Source organism: Prionailurus bengalensis, chromosome B2 (genome assembly GCF_016509475.1).
Source record: "Prionailurus bengalensis isolate Pbe53 chromosome B2, Fcat_Pben_1.1_paternal_pri, whole genome shotgun sequence".
In the NCBI taxonomy this organism is placed as follows: domain Eukaryota; kingdom Metazoa; phylum Chordata; class Mammalia; order Carnivora; family Felidae; genus Prionailurus; species Prionailurus bengalensis.
Genome location: NC_057349.1, coordinates 40,653,349 through 40,672,895, shown reverse-complemented (window position 1 = coordinate 40,672,895; position 19,547 = coordinate 40,653,349). Strand labels below are relative to the sequence as shown.

The window sequence follows — 19,547 nt, the reverse complement described above, 5'->3', positions numbered from 1 at the left end:
GAGAGAGGGAGACAAAGAATCCAAAGCAGGCTCCAGGCTCTGAGCTGTCAGCACAGGGCCCGAAGAGGGGCTCAAACCCGCGAATTAGGAGATCATGACCTGAGCTGAAGTTGGATGCTTAACTGACTGAGCCACCCAGGTGCCCCACCTTGGGGAGCTTATTAAATGCAGACTGGAATTCTGACTTGTGCTCCCAGGGAGTGTTGGTGCCACTTTTCTGTGGGCCTTATTTTGAGTGGCCCCTAGACAGCTCCCAGTTTTTGACTCTGAGGCAGGCCAGCTTCACATGTAGAAGTGGTTGCCCCTGCCCAGAATGTCTGGGGAAAGCCAGAAGCCCTAGCACATCAACAAAGAATGGACAGCCCAGAAACAGGGAACAATGGTCTGACCCCTTGATTCAGTCCTGGCAGAGCAGGTACAAGGAGGAACAACAGGCAGCCCCAACCCAGAGAAGGTGGAAAGGGTACAGGACCCCCAACACCTCGGAGGTAAAGGGGATGTTTACTTCTGCCCTTGATTGCTCTGCCTTGTACTCAAAAGGTTCATTTTTAATAAGCCTAGAAAAGGACTCATTTTAAACGATACTGTAAAGAATTCGACAGGGGGGGGGCACTTTAGAAAGTTAAAACTTGAGGGGCACCTGGGTGGCTCAGTCAGTTGAGTGTCCCACCTCAACTCAGTTCACGATCTCACGGGTCATGAGTTCGAGCCCGCGATGGGCTCACTGCTGTCAGCGCAGAGCCTGCTTGGGATTCTCTCACTCTCCCTCTCTCTCTGCCCTTTCCCTAATGGCTTTCTCCCTTTCTTTCTCAAAGTAAATAAACAAACAAAAGAGGGGCGCCTGGGTGGCGCAGTCGGTTAAGCGTCCGACTTCAGCCAGGTCACGATCTCGCGGTCCGTGAGTTCGAGCCCCGCGTCGGGCTCTGGGCTGATGGCTCGGAGCCTGGAGCCTGTTTCTGATTCTGTGTCTCCCTCTCTCTCTGCCCCTCCCCCGTTCATGCTCTGTCTCTCTCTGTCCCAAAAATAAATAAACGTTGAAAAAAAAATTTTTTTAAAACAAACAAAAGAAAGAAAGTTAAAACTTAAATGGGACAAAAGCATGGACATGTCCTAAGAATGACAGAGTCCAAAAGTTCTACAGGCGTCTTTCTGGCAGGAGAATGGGACAGCTTTGGGGAGAAAAGTGGAAGTGGGCCGGGCAAGAGAGAGATGGGGGAGGCAACACATACCAAGGACTGGCCTGAGAGGAAAGAAAGGTCTGAGAAACCACACATGTCTTAGGGGATGGTAAATGGACTAGCTGGGCTAGAATGGAAGGTCCAGTAGGTGGAAAATGTTTCTGGTTGGGGGTGACTTGTGAGGCTGGAAAGGTATGTGGGAAGCATACCCCAGGAGAGGGAAGAACAAGAAAGGGGCCCTGTATAGACTTCATGACATTTAATCCTCTGCACAACTCCAGAAAGTTAAGTCCCTTTACAGAGGAGGCAAACTGTGAGGTCAAGAAATTTGCCCAGGGCCACCGGGCCTGTCAAAGACTTCAAGTTGCTGTTTTGCCAAATACACAGCCTGCACAGCTCTCTCCACCATTCAGCCCCGCTCTGAACGCCAGGAGTGTGATCAGATCCCTCAGCAAGTGATGTGCACAGACTACCCTTGCCCTCCCACAGCAGGTACTTCCCAACAACTGAGGAAACCCATCACTGATAAAAGCAACTCCCAGGCCTGAATTACAGGCTGCAGAGCCTCAAGGAATCCGCAGGACAGCCTATCTCTGAATGTGACAACTCAATCTGCCCAAAAGACACAAGAGCCTGGAAGGAAGAACCCAGAGAGAGGAGATGGGAATGGTGATAGGTAGTGACCACAACTGACCACTCAAACAGCTGGTGATAAGACTCCCAGATTTTCAACACCAAGCCCTCTCTTCCCCCCTCTGCCGTATTTATCACAACAGGGATCTCAAAGTTTGGAAAGCTACTCAGCCATTTACAGCATAATTGCCCAAACTTCAAAATGGTCTAATCCACAAACCTAGCCAGAGTAGGTCCCTCACTCCGGCCTTATTAACAGCAGGGTCTCACTAAAACTCCAGTTAATTACACAGTTAAACAGTAAGATGGAAAAATCTACTATAATCTATTAAAAAATCGTTGCCCCCTGAAGTCATGCCGTCTGGGGGTGGGTTGAGTCCCCGGATTTCACCAGAAGACAGCAGGCGCCTTAGCCTCGGCTGAAATTGTTTACAGCACATGGACAGGTTCCACACCAAGGCACATTTGGTGGAACTGATTTAAGGCTCTCATTAAAATGTTCCTTTGTTGAGCACAAGACATCTCCCCACCCCCCGAGGAGATTCCAGACCTCCAGTCCCAAGCCCTCAGCCTGCCTGCCCTAACTTCCCCCAAGACCCCCCTCTATGCTAAACACCCGTCACCGGATTAACATCGATTAACATCAGAGTCATCTTCTCACACAAGGAATTTAGGAATTTAGCATTTGTTGAATGAACAAGGGCCCAGTCCCCACCAGAATCTCCCCTTGACTCCAGAACTCTAAACATCAGCAGGGAAGACAGCCAAATCAGGCGACGCACACACCCAAACCCAGCCACCGACCTAGGAAGCCTGGGAGCTGGAGCTGCTCACCCATATGGCTGGGCCCCCGATCCTGGCTGCGCAAAAAAACTTCCATACTTCCTCTGGGAGCAGATGTGGGTTCTGCCATGAGCAATAACCACCCTACACATCACAAGGAACACAGGGCAGCTCCAGAAACACCTCCTACGAATCCCTGGAGCCTGTTCCTACCTCTCCGTCTTGAGTTACAATTACCTCTCCATTTAACTAGGGGTGGCGGAGATGTTGATTCCATAAGCACCAGAACCTCTCAACAGCTGGCAAGCCAAGGGAGATGTCAGAAAAGGCTATTCTCTACCCCCACCCTCTCTATGGCCACTCTTCCAAGAAAGAGGAAAGTGATAAGCTAGGACCAGGTGTCCTGGGCAGAGTTCCTCCAGAAAGGGCTGCTGCCAGGATCATTACCAGAGAGAGAGAGAGAGAGAGAGAGAGAGAGAGAGAGAGAGAGGAGAATGTGTGTGTGTGTGTGTGTGTGTGTGTGTGTGTGTGTGTGTGCATGCGTGTTGTGGGGGACATATTTCCAGTCCAGGCCGTTGGGGGTGTGCAGGTAGCTTGGTGCTTTCCCGTAAATCACTTCAACACCTCATTGGTGACTCTCAGGTGTGACCAAGTCAGGAAATAAAGGCTGGGGGGGGGGCGGGGAGCGGGGGTGTCGGGTCCTGTCTGCCCTGTAGATACCGGCCACACCCTCATCAAAACGCTGAGGCCCTCCAAGAAAGGGCAGAATGAACTCTTTTTGCCTTTCTGTCCGTAGAATGAGAGATTTTCTTTCCTCGGTGCGGAGAGACAGGATGGAAATCCAGGAAGGAGCAGAACAAACCCCGTCCGCACCTTTGCAGGCCGGCCATGCCCGATTTTGGCAGCGGCCTTCACACATTAGTCACCGCGACAGCCTCGGACTCTCCGCTCCCCAGATTCGACCCGGCTGGGAGTGGGCTCAGGGCTCGGGCCCAGGAACTGGAGGAGACGGGGCGGCCCCTAATTCTCCCCTTCTTCCGCCAGCACCAGCAGGGCCATCAGGAGTCCCAGCCTGGCCCGGGAACTTGGAGGAGGGAAGCCGGGAGCGTCTGGCCGGCGTAGGTAACAAAGCTCCGCGCTCTGCGCGTCGCAGGTCGGTCCCGCATCCGGCCCCAGGCCGGCCCCCCTCACCTAGGCTGAGACTGCTGGGGGAACTCCGTCTCCCCCGCCGCCAGCCACCTCACCGCGCCCCCCCAAGTAGAAGGGAGTCGTTTCCCTCCCGAAAAGAAACTCGCCACCGGGGCCCGGGAGCCGGTAGTTCCCGAGAAAACTCTCCGCTCAGACCGGGAAAACTCTGTGGTGGCTGGAAACGTGTCCTCACGGGCGCGAAGGGAGAGGGGCCCGAGCGAGTCCGTGGGGGGTTAGCCAAACCGGCCGCCGAGACCTCGCGCCCGCCGAGACCTCGCCACCACTCCAGAGTGTCTTGCCTGGCCCAGCCACCCAAAGCCACCTCCCCGGTGTCCCCTTTTGCCCGCGGGGCTCCCGCGCTTCTCGCGCCCCGCTCCCGCAGCTCGCCGCGACTCACCGCCCAGCAGCTGCAGCAGCAGGACGCTGAGCAGAGGCAGCCGGCGGAGGCTGCTCGGGGTTCCCGGCGCAGCTCCCATCGCGGCGGCGGGCTCGGGGAGAGGAGCCGGCCGGCGCACGGCGGGCGCGCGAACTGCGCTCCGCGGCGGGCCCGGGAGGCGGAGCGCACCGGAGCGCGGGCGCCGCTGCAGTAGCCGCAGCCGGAGCCCGAGCCCGAGGCGTCCCGAGCCGGAGCCGCGCGCTGCTGGTACCTCCGAACCCTCGCGCGCCGCCGCCGCAGCCACCGCCTCCAAGCCCCGCCCCGCGACGCCCCCTCCCCGCCGGCCGCCGCGCGGCGCCCCGCCCCTTCGACGCCCCCACCCCGCCGTGGCGGGGGAGGAGCTCGCAGTTGGGGGAGGGGTCTGGAGATGGACGGGGGACTGAAGAAGGGAGGCCCGGGGAGTGCGGGGGACCTGACGAGGTAGGGGGGCGTCGGCTGTGCCTACCGCCCGCTCAATCTGCAGGGACTCAGAGAACCAAAGTGACTTTTGTGACCCCTGGGGAGGATTGTCAGTTCTGGGCCTTCCTGGGGGCTCTGACCAACGGTTCCCCCAAATTCTCTGGGTAGGAGTGGGGAAATGTGGGCTCTGACTCACTTCTCAGCAACCAGAAATCCTGAGGAAGACCTAGAACAGAAGGGTGTCTTTGATGTCCCCAAGCAAGGTAGCCCGGAGATACTGTAGAACCCCTGAAGAAGTGAGGGACCAGTGCATGGCTGGGTTCTGGTTTGGCTCTGGACCAATCTGAGCCCAAAGGTACAAACAGGCTCGGCTTCAGCCTGGCTGAAGGCCGTTAAACTGACAAATTTATCCCAAGTCCATCTCCGGGCAGTCTGGGCTGCAGGGCATGGCCAAGTCTCCAGCTGTGGGGAGGCCCAGTGCAGCCCTTGTTCCAGGCACCCCCCCCCACCCCCAGCGCCACCACCCCCACATTCTTTCTTTGTTGTGAAAGCAGCAAGGGGTGTAGGAGGCGGGTCAGGAAGAGTCAAGCTTTAGAAGATGGGCCCCAGCTGCTGCTCAGGCCTCCAGGATATGCTGAGAGGGGATGGATAGTGAGTGCTTCATCCCCCTCTGGCTCGGGAGGGCCCCCCAGGCCTGCTTAGACCTCCCTTCCCCCAAGCAGCTGGGAGGAGGAGGGGCAGCCACAGAGGGCCTCACAGGCCCGGAGCAGTGGCGCCAGGACTCCAGGGTCCTGCCACATGGCCACCACATGTCCCTGACAACCCAGTCCATAGCACCTTCTCCTTGGGTTGTGGGCCTCCTCCCCCATCCCCCAGATGCCTTCCTGCAGGCCCTGCTGGAGAGGATACAAACAAGGGAAGAGAAGAGAGGAGAGATCCAAGAATCAACACTTCTTGTGTTGCCCCATCCATCACTGCCCGTTGCCCTTCTGTGAAGGGCCCCCACACAACCCTTGCTCCATACTCTCTTCGGTCAGGACTCAAGTGGCAAAATGGTTACCTGATTCTTTTATTTAAGAAAAGTGAAATACACGGACCTGAAGTGAGGCAGCAGAGGGAACAAGAGAGGCCAGATCAAGGCAGCCTGGCTGGCCAGCCCCATCCCTCTGACAGAAAAGCCAGCAGCAGGCTCCATCTCTGAGATGCATACCTGCTCCTTATGCATCTTGGGGGCCTCAGAGCTAGCTACTCTAGAGGGCTACGGGGAGAGGATGTCCTGAGGGTCCTTCCTGAGGCAGATTCCTGAGGAGGGAGCCAAGACCCTAGGGCAGCAGCAATCTTCTGGTTAACTGCTCTCCCTTCACTGTCCCACCTTGGGGCTGGAAGAGCCAGGAGCAATAGGGAATGCTGAGAGGGCTGTCTGGGGGGAGACCCAGCAGACCTGGTGGCTGGGTTGAATGTCAGCTGCTTGAAGAGAGGTCGGTGGTGCTGGCACTGAGGCCCCGGGAGACCTGAAACAGACAACATCATGCCATCAGCCCAGGGACCTCAGCCTCACAAAGACTGTCCCCTGGAGTCTATCCATTTTATGGCTGCAGTGTATCTGTAGACCTAGGACGGAGCCTGTAACCTCAGTCCCAAGCTCCGTGACTCTGTTCAGATTTAGCCTTTTCTAGGATTTTCAAGAAGGCCACAATCTGGTGGAGAAAACACTGGGAAGAGCCACATGAACATCAGCATATACTTTGAATGTGTTGATACAAATAGTCTCTTCCCATTAAAATGTCATTATTGGGGCGCCTGAGTGGCTCAGTCAGTTAGGCGTCTGTCCGACTTCGGCTCAGGTCATGATCTCACTGCTTGTGAGTTCGAGCCCCGCGTCGGACTCTGTGCTGACGGCTCGGAGCCTGGAGCCTGCTTCAGATTCTGTGTCTCCCTCTCCCTCTGTTCCTCCCCAACCTGTGCTCTGTCTCTGTCTCTCTCTCTCAAAAAAAAAAAAAAAAAAAAGTCATTATTGCTGTCTTAAATGTAGATAATTTAATACTTTTTTTCTTTTTCCCTTGTCATCTGCTACTGAGTCCCCAAGGTGAAGAATATGGTGGCTGCAGGAGGAAAAGCAATTAGTATCCCCAAATCATTCTTGAATTATTAATAATTCCAAAGTACCAGTTTAGAGAACATCACTTCCTGTTCCTTTCCTGATTAATTTATTTGCTGCCATTTCTGGCCCCAAACTGTCCCTTGGTGGTCACCACCCTCTACAAGCTGTCTGCTTGATTCTCATCTGCCCAACTCCAATTCCCTGGCTGGAGTCTTCACCCCAAAGGATTCTCTACTCTTCTCTAACTGCTGCTCCCTTGATCCATGGCTACCCTTTCGCGCTTATCCACCAATATGCTCACGAGTGCTGCTCTCACCTGGAGGGGTGCTGCACTGGGTTGATTCAGATAATTTAAGGAGGCTGCCCGCTTCATGTTGCTGCTACAATGCAAAAAGAAAGAACTGAGGCCTCTTGGCCTCTTCTCTTCCCCATTAGTGGCCCTAACACTGTGGGCCTCTTGGGTACTGCCACACATGTCAAATCACTGCCTCCCCACCATTTGACCCCCCCCCCCCCACACACACACATACACACTCTCTTATCTTTATCCATAACCAGCATCTCCTCAGACACTTTTCCTGAATACTGGGGCACCCATTTTTCCCAAACTCTTTCTCCATGGCCATCCCATTGACCTCCTCCATGTTTCTCTTCAAGACACTTCTCCAGAGACAAGGGGCCAAGAGGAGCTGGAGGCAAGGGCTTACTGGCCTGCTTTACCATTTCTCAGTCTCTCTGTGTACCTGGAGGGCCGAGGCTCAGTCCCCTGGAGCTTCCTCACCAGGAGTTCACTGCTTCTACGAAGCACATCCCGGATCTTGCCCAGAGAACCACTCCTCTGCAGGGTCCCACTGCCATCCTGGCAGAGAGGGGGTGGGGAACAGAAGCTAAGGAGATCCTATGCAGACTGGCTTCTGAGTCTACTGCCGCCATTTATTCAGCACGCATCCCGCCTCCCCCAAAAGCCTAGTGATTGAAAACAAGAGCCTCATCATAGATGGCTTGCAGATACCCATGAAAGGGATTGGTTAACTGAACTTGAATGTAGACAACGTGTGCTCATGTCCTACATGGGCAGGCCCAGAGCCTCTCACCACCACCAGCAGGAGGGAGCAGGAGAAATCAAAGGGCAATAATGAGACTCACCCCTGACCACTCCACAGCCACAGAAGCATCTTCACCTCCTTCATATTTCACGCTGCCCCCAGAGCCCTCGTGGGAGGTCCTTCCACTGTCACCTTCCCCAAGTAGCTCAGCCACCTTGGTCTGACTGATAGGGTCAGTACCCTGGAAGGAAAAGGAAGGAGCTGGGACTCTGAACTCCTTAACTACTCAGGATGGGGCTTTCAAATTTTTTTCACCATTGGCCCCAATAAAGAAAACATATTCCCTTGTGATGTCCTAGTATACACATACTGGAAAGATACTCACCTTTTCTCTTTGCAATGCATTCCTACATAGAGATATGTACGTATTTTAACTATGGCCCACACTGAATTGATTTCAAAACCCACTAATGAGGGGCACCTGGGTAGCTCAGTTGACTGAGTGACTCTTGATTTTGGCTTGGGTCGTGATCTCATGGTTCATGGGTTCAAACCCCACATTTGTTTCCATGCTGACAGTGCAGAACCTGCTTGGGATTCTCTTTCTCTCTCTGCCCCTCCCCCACACACACTCTCTCAAAATAAATAAATAAACTTTAAAAGAAAAAAAACACTAATGAGGGGGGCCTGGGTGGCTCAGTCGGTCATGATCTCAGGTCGACATCAGCTCAGGTCATGATCTCGCACTCTGTGAGTTCAAGCCCCACCTGGGGCTCTGTGCTGACAGCTTAGAGGCCGGAGCCTGCTTCAGATTCTGTGTCTCCCTCTCTCTCTGCCCCTCCCCTGCTTGCACTCTGTCTCTCTCATTCTCAAAAATAAACACTAAAATATTTTTTTAAAAAACACACTAATGAGTCACAACCCACAATTTGAGAAACTCTGACTTTGGGCTCCCCTCAACATCAACTCCCTCACTCACACCACCTATGCCCCTCCTCAGTAGATTCTTCAAATTGTGAAAGGACGTGGTTTCCTTTTTTTTTTTTTTCCTAAGTCTGCTTTTTTTTTCCCAAACAGACTCTGTGCTGTCAACACAGAGCCCAATGCAGGGCTCGATCATACGAACTGTGAGATCATGACCTGAGCCAAAACCAAGAGTTAGACACTAAACCAACTGAGCCACCCAGGCGCCCCACACAGCTTCCCTCACAATAGTCCCATTTAGTGATATGAACCTCGAACTTGGAGTCCTGACTATAAAGGGCAGGTGAAAGGTGAGAACACACTTAAAAAACAACCACAACCACAGAGTGTCTCACCTTCCTTTTCTCGGCTTCCTCCTCAGCCTCTCCTCTTAATCTTCTGAGATTCACAAGAAGTGTCAGTGGTCCCCCATCCCCAGGGCCTACCTTCTGGACCTCCTTCCCCTATCCCCTCCTGGTCACCGACCTGTTTCTGGGAGCGCAGGGCACATTCTTCTAGGGTCTCGGCTGCCTCCAGCTTTCCCTGGCGCCTGTACAGAGCTCCCAGGTTTCTCAGAGTGGTGTTTACTGTGGGGCTGTGGGAAGGAAGTAAAGATGGATTCAGAAAAGGAACGAGAGAGAGAGAGAGAGAAGGGGCGGAGCTAAGGCCAAGGGAAGGTCAAAGGGAAGAAGGGAAAAGGCCCCAGAGGCCAGGATCAGGTCTCGGATGGAGAGTGTCAGAGGCCAAGGCAGCTTCTCCGTGGCAGCTCACCTGCTCACTTTGCAGGCCTTGTACCAGCCTCCGTACTCAGTATAGGGTGTGCCGCCCTCTCGGTGCCGGCTCTGCAGAACAGAGGGGAGGGGAAGCCAGAGATGAAAGCACAGGGATGCTGGGGTGCAAGCAGCTCAGGTGCAGGCTGGGCTGGGGAAGGCACCCTGCATCTGCGGCCGTGGGAAGTAAGTCAGGCGCTGGGCTAGTGCAAGGAGTAAGCCAGAGGCCCTGGCAGCCTCGGGCTCCCCAGGATGGGCCCCGCACTCACTTTGCTCATTTCCTCCCGCTCCTCTGCATGCATCCAGATGGGCTTGTGGTCATCTAGGGGTACACAGGATGGAGTGGTAAGGTTAGAGAACAGAGCTAGACAGTATGGGGGGGAGCCAGGACCCAGACACCCAGCAGCTGGACTAAAGCTGGACTAAAGGGGTTTGGCTCTGCCTGGGAACCACTAGGGCCTAACCCCCCACCTGTGGTCTGCATTTCTTTTCCACCCTTCAGCTCCCCCTCTCCCCGGGGCCAACCCACTCACCGTCCACAGACCCAAACTCCTGCAGGTGGGCCCGGGTCAGGATCTCTTTGTAGAGCGTCTCAGCCTCAGCATATTTGCCCTGTTTCAAGTAACAGGAAGCCTGCAGGCAGAAAGGCAAAAACACAGGACAGAGACAAAGTCTCAGCAAGGCTCAGGGATTTCCACTTCTTGGTCTCTTTATGACCTTCCCCAGAGATCCTCTTCACACTTCCTTTTCTAGCCGCAGGGTCAAGGGTGTTCTCATTCCACTCCCAGGAGGTTAGGGGACTTCGCCTTCCCACTGGAATGAGGCAGATCCCTCAGCCCAAAGTCAGCCCCAGACACACAAAGATGACAAGGTTCGTGTACCACAGTATGGTGCTCTCCCTTCCCCTCTCTCCAAGGACTTCATCCCTTCCTCCCTCACCAGGTTGTTCTTGGTCCGGGCTACGTTAGGGTTGTCCGGCCCCAGCTGCCCCTCATAGATGGCCAGTGCCCGCCGGTAATAGCGCTCCACGGCCTCGTACTTGCCCTGGTTTTGGCACAACAGGGCCAGGTTGTTCAGCTGCTTTGCCACATCTGGGTGGTCAGTGCCTAGGACCTGGAGGGGAATAAAGGAGTGAAAGATGGCTAATGACTGGGGGGGGGGGGGGGGGGCGGTGTATAACCGTGTGTGCACATGCCTACCTGGGGAGCAAGGGGGAGGAAATGACAGGAGGGAAGAGGCAGAGATGGGGGGTTGAGAAAAGGAGTGACTGAGGAGGGTAATCTGGAAGAGAGATGACGGAGGAAGGGTCACCGCAGCAGGGAACAGTGAGCGAGCACAGGCACCTTTTCTCGAATCTCCAGTGCACGTTGGCACAGTGGCTCCGCCTCCTTGTATTTGCCCCTCTTGCCATAGAGCACAGCCAGATTGTTGAGTGTGGCAGCCACCTAGGAAGACAGGCCCGTCCTCTCAGCATCGGTGCTTTCAGGGACCTGGAACATTGGAGTTCCTCCTCCTCCCACACAACAGGGCTCCACACTGCACAACTCCCAAAAGAATTGGACTCTGCTGTCCTAGCCAGAGGCGACAGCGGGGAGAAGCAACTGAACTGGAGGTTCTGAGGTCCTCTCTGGGAGTGGTATCGCCCTCTAGGGGGATTTTTAGATATTTCTGTAGGTGAGGTTTTGTAGGGTTTTTGGTTGCCATAAAGATTGGGGGCACTATTATCTGTGGGAAGCCAAGGATGTTCAGCGCGTGTGGGACAGCTCTGTTAACTTTGGAATGTCCTCCCAGACAGTCAAACGCTGTAAGCTGTTGACACTTAGCGAGATATCAAGATAGGAGCTATGTTTTCCGAGTGACATCATCTGTGCCTATCACATGTTGTAACATAGGCAATTATTTTCACACAGCGCATTTGCAAAAATACCTTCTCATTTTCTCCACTGTTACAATTGATCATTTGTCTTGGCATGTTATCCCTACTTAAGGTTATTTCTCTCTTTTTCTTATCAGGTACGAATAAATCTGGCCTGTTGTTAGTCTAACACTGGATCTTAGTCTCGTACCCACCAATACTTCTGCTCTGTTATTTTTTAAAAATTTTATTTATCTATGTTTTTAGTAATCTCTACACCCAATATGGGGCATAGGCCTCAAGATCAAGAGTTGCATGCTTTTCTGACTGAGCCAGCCAGGCACCCCTGCTCTGTCATTTTTTTAGGTACTTCTTATATAAAATGTCTTACTGGTCTTATACATTTTCTAAATCTAAAGTTATACATTATATTAAATTATAGGTAAATCATATAGTATATTTTCTTGCATGGTTGTACTCAGTAAAACTGTTACCATGTTACATTTTCATTTCATTGTGACGTATACTATATATTATTTTATTGTAAGTTACTTTCCTCATTCTATTTTTTTTTTAAGTTTATTTCTTTCTTTTGAGAGAGAGAGAGAAAGAGCACGTGTGCACATGTGGGAGAGGGACAGAGAGAGAGAAAGGGAGAATCCCAAGCAGGCTCTGCATAGAGCCCTATGTGGCCCAATCTCACTGAATACTTTTTGGAATTGTATGTGTAGGTCATTTATACCATCTATGAATTATGCTTCAGGAAAATACTTGTTATAAGATGGAGTCATTGGGGGGCGCCTGGGTGGCTCAGTCTGTTGAGCATCTGACTTTGGCTCAGGTCATGATCTCACAGTTTGTGGTTCGAGCCCCACGTCAGGCTCTGTGCTGATGGCTCAGAGCCTGGAGTCTGCTTCTGATTCTGTATCTCCCCCTCTCTCTGCCCCTCCCCTGCTCATGCTCTGTCTCACTCTCTCAAAAATAAATAAACATTAAAAAAAATAAAAAAAAAAAGATCAAGTCATTGGGTCTCAGAGAGTTGAGAACCACTGGCCTTAGCAGAGAGTCCTGGAAGAATGGAGCCCTCATGCCTCTTCCCTGAGCACCCCTAGTGAGTGGGCTGAGGGCAGCAGATAAACAAACTAAGGGAAGCCAAAATAGCATGGAGCAAGGAGGACAAGGAATACTGACTGCAGGGTGGTCCCGGCCCAGGGTGCTCTCCCGGATGCTGAGGGCATCATTCAGCAGGTGGGCAGCTTCCTTATACTTATTCTGGTCCCTGGAAGAGGAGAGAAGTAACAAGGGGTAACCCCGAACTCTGACCCAAGCCATCTTCTTCCTTCCTTCCCTTTAGGAATATGGAGGTATGTTTAGGGATTGGGGCCCCCACAAGGAGACAGGAAGCCTGGGGTAAGCAGCGAGAGCTCACCAACACACCTATCCTTGGATGCAGAACACTGCCACACCAAGTGGAGACAAGCTATAGGATGCAAGAGATGGAAAAAGAGAGGGAAAGAGACCCTCCCCAAAGGAGAGAATAGAGAAGCAAAGAGCCTGAGAGATGAGTGTCTCTGAGGTCAAGGGCTCAGGTACAGAAAGAACAAGAGTGCTGGTGCAAGAGAAGGCCCCTAGTGGGTCACTTAGGAGACCCAGCAGTGAGAAGAGGTACCCTGTGGAGAGGAGGAATGGGGAGCCAAAGGTGGCTCAACATGTGAATCTGGAGGCTGACTCGGGAGAGGAAGAGGCCAGGACTCACCGATACACCAAAGCAAGGATGTTGAGCATGGTCGCAACATCAGGGTGGCCGCGGCCAGATGTGCGCTCCAAGTCCTCCAGTGCCTGCTTGCAGAGAGGCACAGCCACCTCATAGCGACCCTGGGCAGCATACTGGATCACCAAGTTGTGCAGTGTCCGTAACCTCGCTGGGATCTCATATCCGCTGTGCTGGGCACCTTGGCCACGGGACACTAACCATTGCAGACATTGAACAGGAGATTTCCTCAGGGCACTCTTCTTCTCCCCTTTGCCGTCTGTCCTCTCCATGTCTTGTTGCGTGCCTGTGCCCACCCCTCACCAGGCCTTCCCCTAAGACCCACCTCAACCTGCTATTCCTTTGCCCACTCCCTTCTACCTGGGCCCCTCACAAACCAACTTGTTCACCCACTAATTCATTCATTCGAAAAAACTTACTCAACCAGGATAAGCCAGGGGCTGTGTCAGGGATACAAAAATAAGACCTGGTTCTTTCCCTTGAGGAGTTCATGCTCTTCCATGACTCCAGGGTCATTATCCCATTCAACTATGAGCTCCTTACTGGCGAGAACTCCATCACTCTCAACTTGGTATCCCTAGTGCCTACCATAGTGCCCAGTACACATGAAGTGTTTAAGTGTTGATGAATAATGGGGAGGCTGAGGAAATCAAAGCACTAGCCCAGTTCCTGCCCTATATCCAGGGAAAGTGCAGAACCTATTTCTGGAAGGTGAGTATCCTGTATGCAAGGCAGGCCAGAGCTGGGACCAGCCCTCTGCTGCCCCCCTTCACCCTCCAGCTCCAGAGGCAGACTCACAGCCATTGCTGGGGTCTTCTTCCTCCTCATTGGGGAAGAGATCATCCAGGGAATCCTTGGTGGCATCACCCTCCTTCTCTTCCTGGAAGGGAAGAAGCAACATGTCTAGGCCAAGATATCCCCAAGCAGCCTCTTCATGGCCTCTCTAACCCATGAAATCACTGACAGGTGAGAAGACCCTTGTTCATGTCTCTGCCTCTGGGAAGGCCAGCATCTGTCCGCCAATCTCATACTGCTCTTGTCTGTAAATCTGTCCTTCCTTCACATTAAGAGCTTTCTAAGTATCCTCATTCTTTAGCCTCCACCCCTCTCCTCCTCAACTCTTGTAATTATAGCCCAGTGCTGATCCCTGTGTGTTTACACTGATTATATGTCTGTCCTGTCTTTCCTGAGGGCAAGGAGTGTGTCTGATCTTATTGACACGTACTCAAAGGGTCTAGCTCAGCCTTGTGCCCTTCAACTGCTACCACTCACTCTGGACTTAGTGCTCAACCCTCAGTGTCTCACCTACTTCCACATGGGCAAATTTGCTTTGCCCCACCAGGCATGTTAGCCTTGTACAAACACCTCCAACCCTCCCACCCAGACTCACCAATGTGTCTGTCCCTTGCAAATCATCCTAGTTCCCTGGGACAGGCCAGCTTTCTAGCCCTGGAGTCTTATATATGACACATACCCAACCTTAGTCTAGAAAGCTCCTCCCTCCCCCTCATCATCATCCATCAAAATCCAGCCCAACTCCTAACATGTTCAGCTAAAAAATCCAACCTTAATCTTACCTATCCATCCCTGTACCCCATCTGTGAATCCTTCTCAGGCCATTCCAGCCCCCACAAACCAATCTTGGAATTCTTCCCATACTGACAACCATTCACCCAGCACTGAGCATTTGCTCCTTTATGTTGTCACATACGTGTTCTCATGTGTAAGCCTTGACCCTACAGCTATATTATAGGCTTGAGAAGGCAGAAACTCTCTCTTATAGTTCTTTTTTTTCCAATCTTTTTTTAAAAAAGTGTTTATTTAGGGGCGCCTGGGTGGCTCAGTTGGTTAAGCGTGCAACTTCGGCTCAGGTCATCATCTTACAGCTCGTGAGTTCAAGCCCTGCATCAGGGTCTGTACTGATGGCTCAGAGCCTGGAGCCTGCTTCAGACTTCGGATTCTGTGTCTCCCTCTCTCTCTGCCCCTCCCCCATTCGTGCTGTCTCTCTCTCTCCTTCAAAAATAAATAAACATAAATTTTTTAAAAATTATTAATGTTTGTCTATTTTTGAGAAAGAGAGAGTGTGGTGGGGTGGAGGGGTGGCACAGAGAGAGAGCGAAACAGAGGATCTGAAGCAGGCTCTGCACTAACCTCAGAGAGCTCAATGTGGGGCTTGAACTCATGGACCTTGAGATCATGACCTGAGCTGAAGCCAGACACTTAACCACCACTAAGCCACCCAGGCGGCCCTCTTTTATAGTTCTTTACATCTCCCTTACACACATCCTCTCACACTGCCTAAGGCAGAAGGATAAATAAATGACTGTTGAGTGAGGGTTAAATTTCACACATTTTGAGAGCAAATTTTAGGAGGGTCTTCCTTGGCTCTGCTATGCTTTCCCTCATTGTAGCACTTAGGATTCTGGATTGGAATTGTCCAGGTGCTTATCTGCCTTTCCCCCATCCCAAACCTGTAACTGTGAGAGCAAGAACTCTGTCTGCCTTGTTCACTGCTGCACCCCCAGGAGAGCACACAGTGCCTGGCATACATAGCTGTCATGTAATTAAATGTCGATTGAATGAGTGAATACTGTTTCCACCTTGCTGTTGTCTGGAGTTGGTGTCAGGACCTGCATCCTGCCAGGTGGGGGCAGGCTGTGCAGCACTGCTGGCCCCTACACCAGATGGAGCAACCGCCCCCAGGTCCATAGTGACTCCCAGCTGTCTGCCCCGAAGCCAGCCTTGCCTGTGCATGCTTACCGCGGTGTGCCCGTCCTCGTCATACTGTCGCAGCTGCCCCAGGAACTCCAGGTGCTTCTTTTCCTCCTCCAGCTGAGCCACAGCCTGTTCACTACGCTGCAGCCGCTGCTGGGTGCCCGCCAGCTCGTCCCGGAGCCACTGGTTCTCCTGACACAGCCGCCGTACCTGAGCCCGCAGTTTCTGTTTCTCCGACTCCACTGTGCTCAGGTGGCTGGCCAAAGCCAGCATCACCTAGATGGGCACATCCTGTAAGTGCCGACTCTGGATCGGAATGTCGGGGATAAGTGGAAGGGGAGCCTACTGGGCGGCAGCAAAACTGGCAGGAGCCAGGAGGCGGGATTGAGTAGCTCTACCCTCAAAATATACCCTGAATCCAATCTCTCACCAGCTCCATAGCCACCACCCTGGGCCAGGCCACCATCAGTTCCCATCTGGATGACTACGATAGCCTCCTCACAAGCCTCTGTTTCTGCCCTTTTCACTTAGGCTCTGTTCTCAACCCAGCAGCCAGATGATCCTTTTATTTTTTTTAATATTGCTTTATTTATTTTGAGAGAGGGAGAGAGACAGAGAGAGAATTTCCCAAACAGTCTCTGTGCTGATAGTGGAGATCTCACAAACCATGAGATCATGACCTGAAATCAAGAGTCAATGCTTAACCGACTGAACCACCCAGGTGTCCCAAGCCGAACCTTTTAAATGTTAAGCTAGACTTGGGACACTTGGGTGGCTCAGTCGGTTAAGCGTCCAACTTCAACTCGGGTCATGATCTCACAGTTCGTGAGTTCAAGTCCCATATCAGGCTCTGCCCTAGTGGTGCAGAGCCTGCTCTCTCTTACTCTCTCTGCCCCTTCCCTACTTGCATGCTCTCTCTCTCTCTCTCAAAATAAATAAAAAAAATAAATAAAAAATAAAGTTATAAAAAAAATGTTAAGCTAGACCACATCACTCCTCTGCTCAATATATTCCAATAGCTTTCATCTCATTCAAAGTAAAAACAAAGTCCTTATGATGACTTTCAAGTTTCACATGATCTGTCCCTTTCTCTCCCAACCATTCTACCTCTTGTACTTCAATTTCTATTTTGCTTCACCTCATCCACTCTCCTGCAGCCACGCTGGTCCCTCATTGAACTTGTCGAGAAGGCTCCAGTTCAGGACCTTTGTATGTACTGTCCACTCTGCTTAACATGATTTTCCCCCATTTATTGTATGACTCATTCCCTCATCTTCAAATCTTTGCTCAAATGCCACCTTTTCAGGAAGGCTTTCTTTGACCATGCTATCTAAAGGCGTATCTTCTCTCCGTATCCCCCAACCCTCTTCTCTGTTTTATTCTTACCCCTCTTTCTTAGCAATTATCACTCTGACATACAGAACGATTTACTTATTTGTGTATTGTCTGCCTCCCCCAGCTAGAATGTAAGCTCTGAGATGGCAAAGATTTTTGACTGTTGAGTTCAGTGATGTGTCTCCAGTGCCCAGAAGACTTGTGCCCGGCACAAAGAAGGGACTTAATACATGTTTACTGAATGAATGAAGGCAAACATCTAGGACAAGGAGATCCTAAATGACCCCAAAACTCCAATCAGACCCCAAAGCCACTTGCACCACCTCCTCCCTCTCACCTGGGCCTCACTCAGCCCCAGCTCGATGTTCTCCATGGAACGTCGCAGCTGCCGAGCCTTCTCATGCACCAGCCCTTCTTCATGGCCTCCTTGCTGCAGACACTCGATGGTATGGGACAGACTTTGCAGGACAGCCTGATGTTCACTGTGTAGGGCCTCTAGCCCTTGACTCACCAGCCGGGTACTTCCCAGGATCTCCTCCTGGCTGAGCCTGTGCCCTGCAGGCTCATCCCGCTGCCCCAACACCAGGCCTGACATCTTGGCCACGGGGACCTTGCCTGGGCTGAGGAGAAACAACAGAGCTCATTGGGGGTAAAGATGAGAAAGAGAGGCTGAGTACCTTGGTTAGAGGGAAGAGACAAGAGGGAGTATGGGTGACCTTCTGGTTTAATTGGAGAGAGAGTGATCAGTGGGAAAGGAGCCTACAACACTAAACACAAAGCTAAGGTGGGAAAGAGAGAGGGAGAGGAATCGATTTGAATGAAGAAAGACAATGGAAGGAACAAAAGTACTGACCACTAGCAGACAGATTTAGAAATTAGGAAGAGAATAGGAAGTGTTGTTGGAAAGAGAGCTTGGGTCAGGAATAGGAAAAGGAATCAGATGAGAGACAGCATTATAGGAAACACAGAGGGTGTCTGGAGAAAGCTGCAAAGGAAACAAGGTTAAAGCAAACAGGAGATATAAAGAAAATGGTGCAGAGGTTTCAAAAAATAGAAACTATACAGGTTTCAAAGTTACAGGGAAGAGAGAGAAGAAGGAAAAAAGGCACCTTCATTGCACGACCCAGATGAGAGGGGCCCAGAAAGCTCCAGGTCTTCGGACTGCGCCACCCACAGAGCTAAGGCCAGCATCTCCAAACCCGGTAAACTCTGCCTCTTTCCCCACTAGGCCTTCAGCCCATACTTCCCACCCTCCAGGTGTCGGGCTCTTTTCCTACTTCCTCAAAAGAGCCTTGTTTCTCATCTTTGAAGTCCTCTTACCGGTAGGTCAGAGCCCTCGGCTGTGGCGCTCAGGCCAGAGCCCGGAAGAAACTCTTTCAGTAGCCAGGGACTCACAAGGATCTGCCCTGCCCAAAGTCCAGAAGTCCAGCGTTCCCACCCCTTCTCTCACCACCTCACAGCCACCCAGAGGACCTGGCACAGAGCCCTACTCAGGGCAGGCACCCTCCTTCTCTCTACCTACAGGCCTTCAAAGGCGACCAGTGTGTCCCTCTTCCTTCCCGGAGCCAACGTCCCACCCTAGGCCTGGGGAGCTATTTTCTCCCAAGAAGGGAGTGAGACTTGATCTGAGATCTGCGGCAAGGGGCGTGTCTGGAAAAGGGTGAGGAGAAAGACCTGGTCACTCCTGACCCATTCACTTTCATGGCTTTGTCTCTGTGATGACCACCTACTAACAGGCTCTGAGAGAAGTCACCTTAGGGTGCCTCTCAGATGCCTGATGATGCAGGGAAGAATGGCAGGTCTACAGAGCGGCTGCAGGGTTACAGGGAAACACTGCGCTGGGCGTTGATCTCCCCGCCTGGGAAAGCTGTCGGAGAAGTGACCCAGCCTGTCGACCTGCCCTGGGGCCCAGGGTGGGGACAGAATGAGATGGGCGGGGGCGCGGGGGAGAGGTGCGGGTGGGCGGCAGAGGTCCGCGTCACGAGCGAGGACCCAGGGACCTGAGAATCCCGAGGTCGACGAGTCCGTCGGTAGAGCAGGGGGCGGGGCAGGCCGTCTGTCTGTCTGTCTGGACGCCGAGGGGCGGGAAGAATCGCGGGGGGGGCGGAGTTTTTCAGTCTGTCTGGACTTGTGTGAGATCTGCTGGTGGGGGGTTGTTCATCTGTCGTGGAGTGCGGAAAAGAAGTAGCGGGACCTCAACCCTCAGTCCCGGGGGTACCGTCACGGACTCACCCGCAGTCTGTCGGTCTGGCTGCCGCCCTTGCCGGTACTGCCCCTTTAAATTCATCATGGCTGCCGCTCGAGGTAATTGTTTTGACGGCTCCCGGGGGCGGAGCGGGCTTCTCAGTCACGCGACCTAAGGGTCGCCCGTGGA

General features: G+C 52.6%; 2 protein-coding genes across 4 annotated transcripts in view; both read right to left on the bottom strand.

The window, feature by feature from the left end:
- The window catches only part of PTK7 (protein tyrosine kinase 7 (inactive)), a 64,328-nt gene extending 59,823 nt beyond the window's left edge, over positions 1–4,505 (bottom strand). Inside the window, exon 1 of the mRNA XM_043591461.1 lies at positions 4,180–4,505. Within this exon, the coding sequence (XP_043447396.1) occupies positions 4,180–4,258 (79 nt within the window). The 5' untranslated portion in view covers positions 4,259–4,505. The remainder of the gene's footprint in view (positions 1–4,179) is intronic.
- A 1,165-nt stretch (positions 4,506–5,670) lies between these two features.
- KLC4 (kinesin light chain 4) lies at positions 5,671–19,485 on the bottom strand. Of its 3 annotated transcripts, none has more exons than XM_043591458.1 (16): positions 19,406–19,485; positions 17,511–17,793; positions 15,884–16,114; positions 13,922–14,003; positions 13,109–13,319; positions 12,544–12,631; positions 10,841–10,942; positions 10,437–10,610; positions 10,031–10,130; positions 9,767–9,819; positions 9,499–9,569; positions 9,214–9,322; positions 7,865–8,005; positions 7,462–7,577; positions 7,035–7,098; positions 5,671–6,128 (listed from the first exon to the last, which is right to left on the bottom strand). In XM_043591458.1, the coding sequence occupies exons 2-16, from the start codon at positions 17,766–17,768 to the stop codon at positions 6,078–6,080; spliced, it is 1,851 nt and encodes a 616-aa protein (XP_043447393.1). In that variant the 5' UTR covers positions 17,769–17,793; positions 19,406–19,485; the 3' UTR covers positions 5,671–6,077. The 3 variants fall into 3 exon arrangements, with proteins under 3 accessions (XP_043447393.1, XP_043447392.1, XP_043447394.1); XM_043591457.1 differs by having other exon boundaries at positions 17,511–19,312; positions 19,406–19,449; XM_043591459.1 differs by lacking the exon at positions 19,406–19,485 and adding an exon at positions 18,494–19,288.
- Between the last annotated feature and the right edge of the window lie 62 nt (positions 19,486–19,547).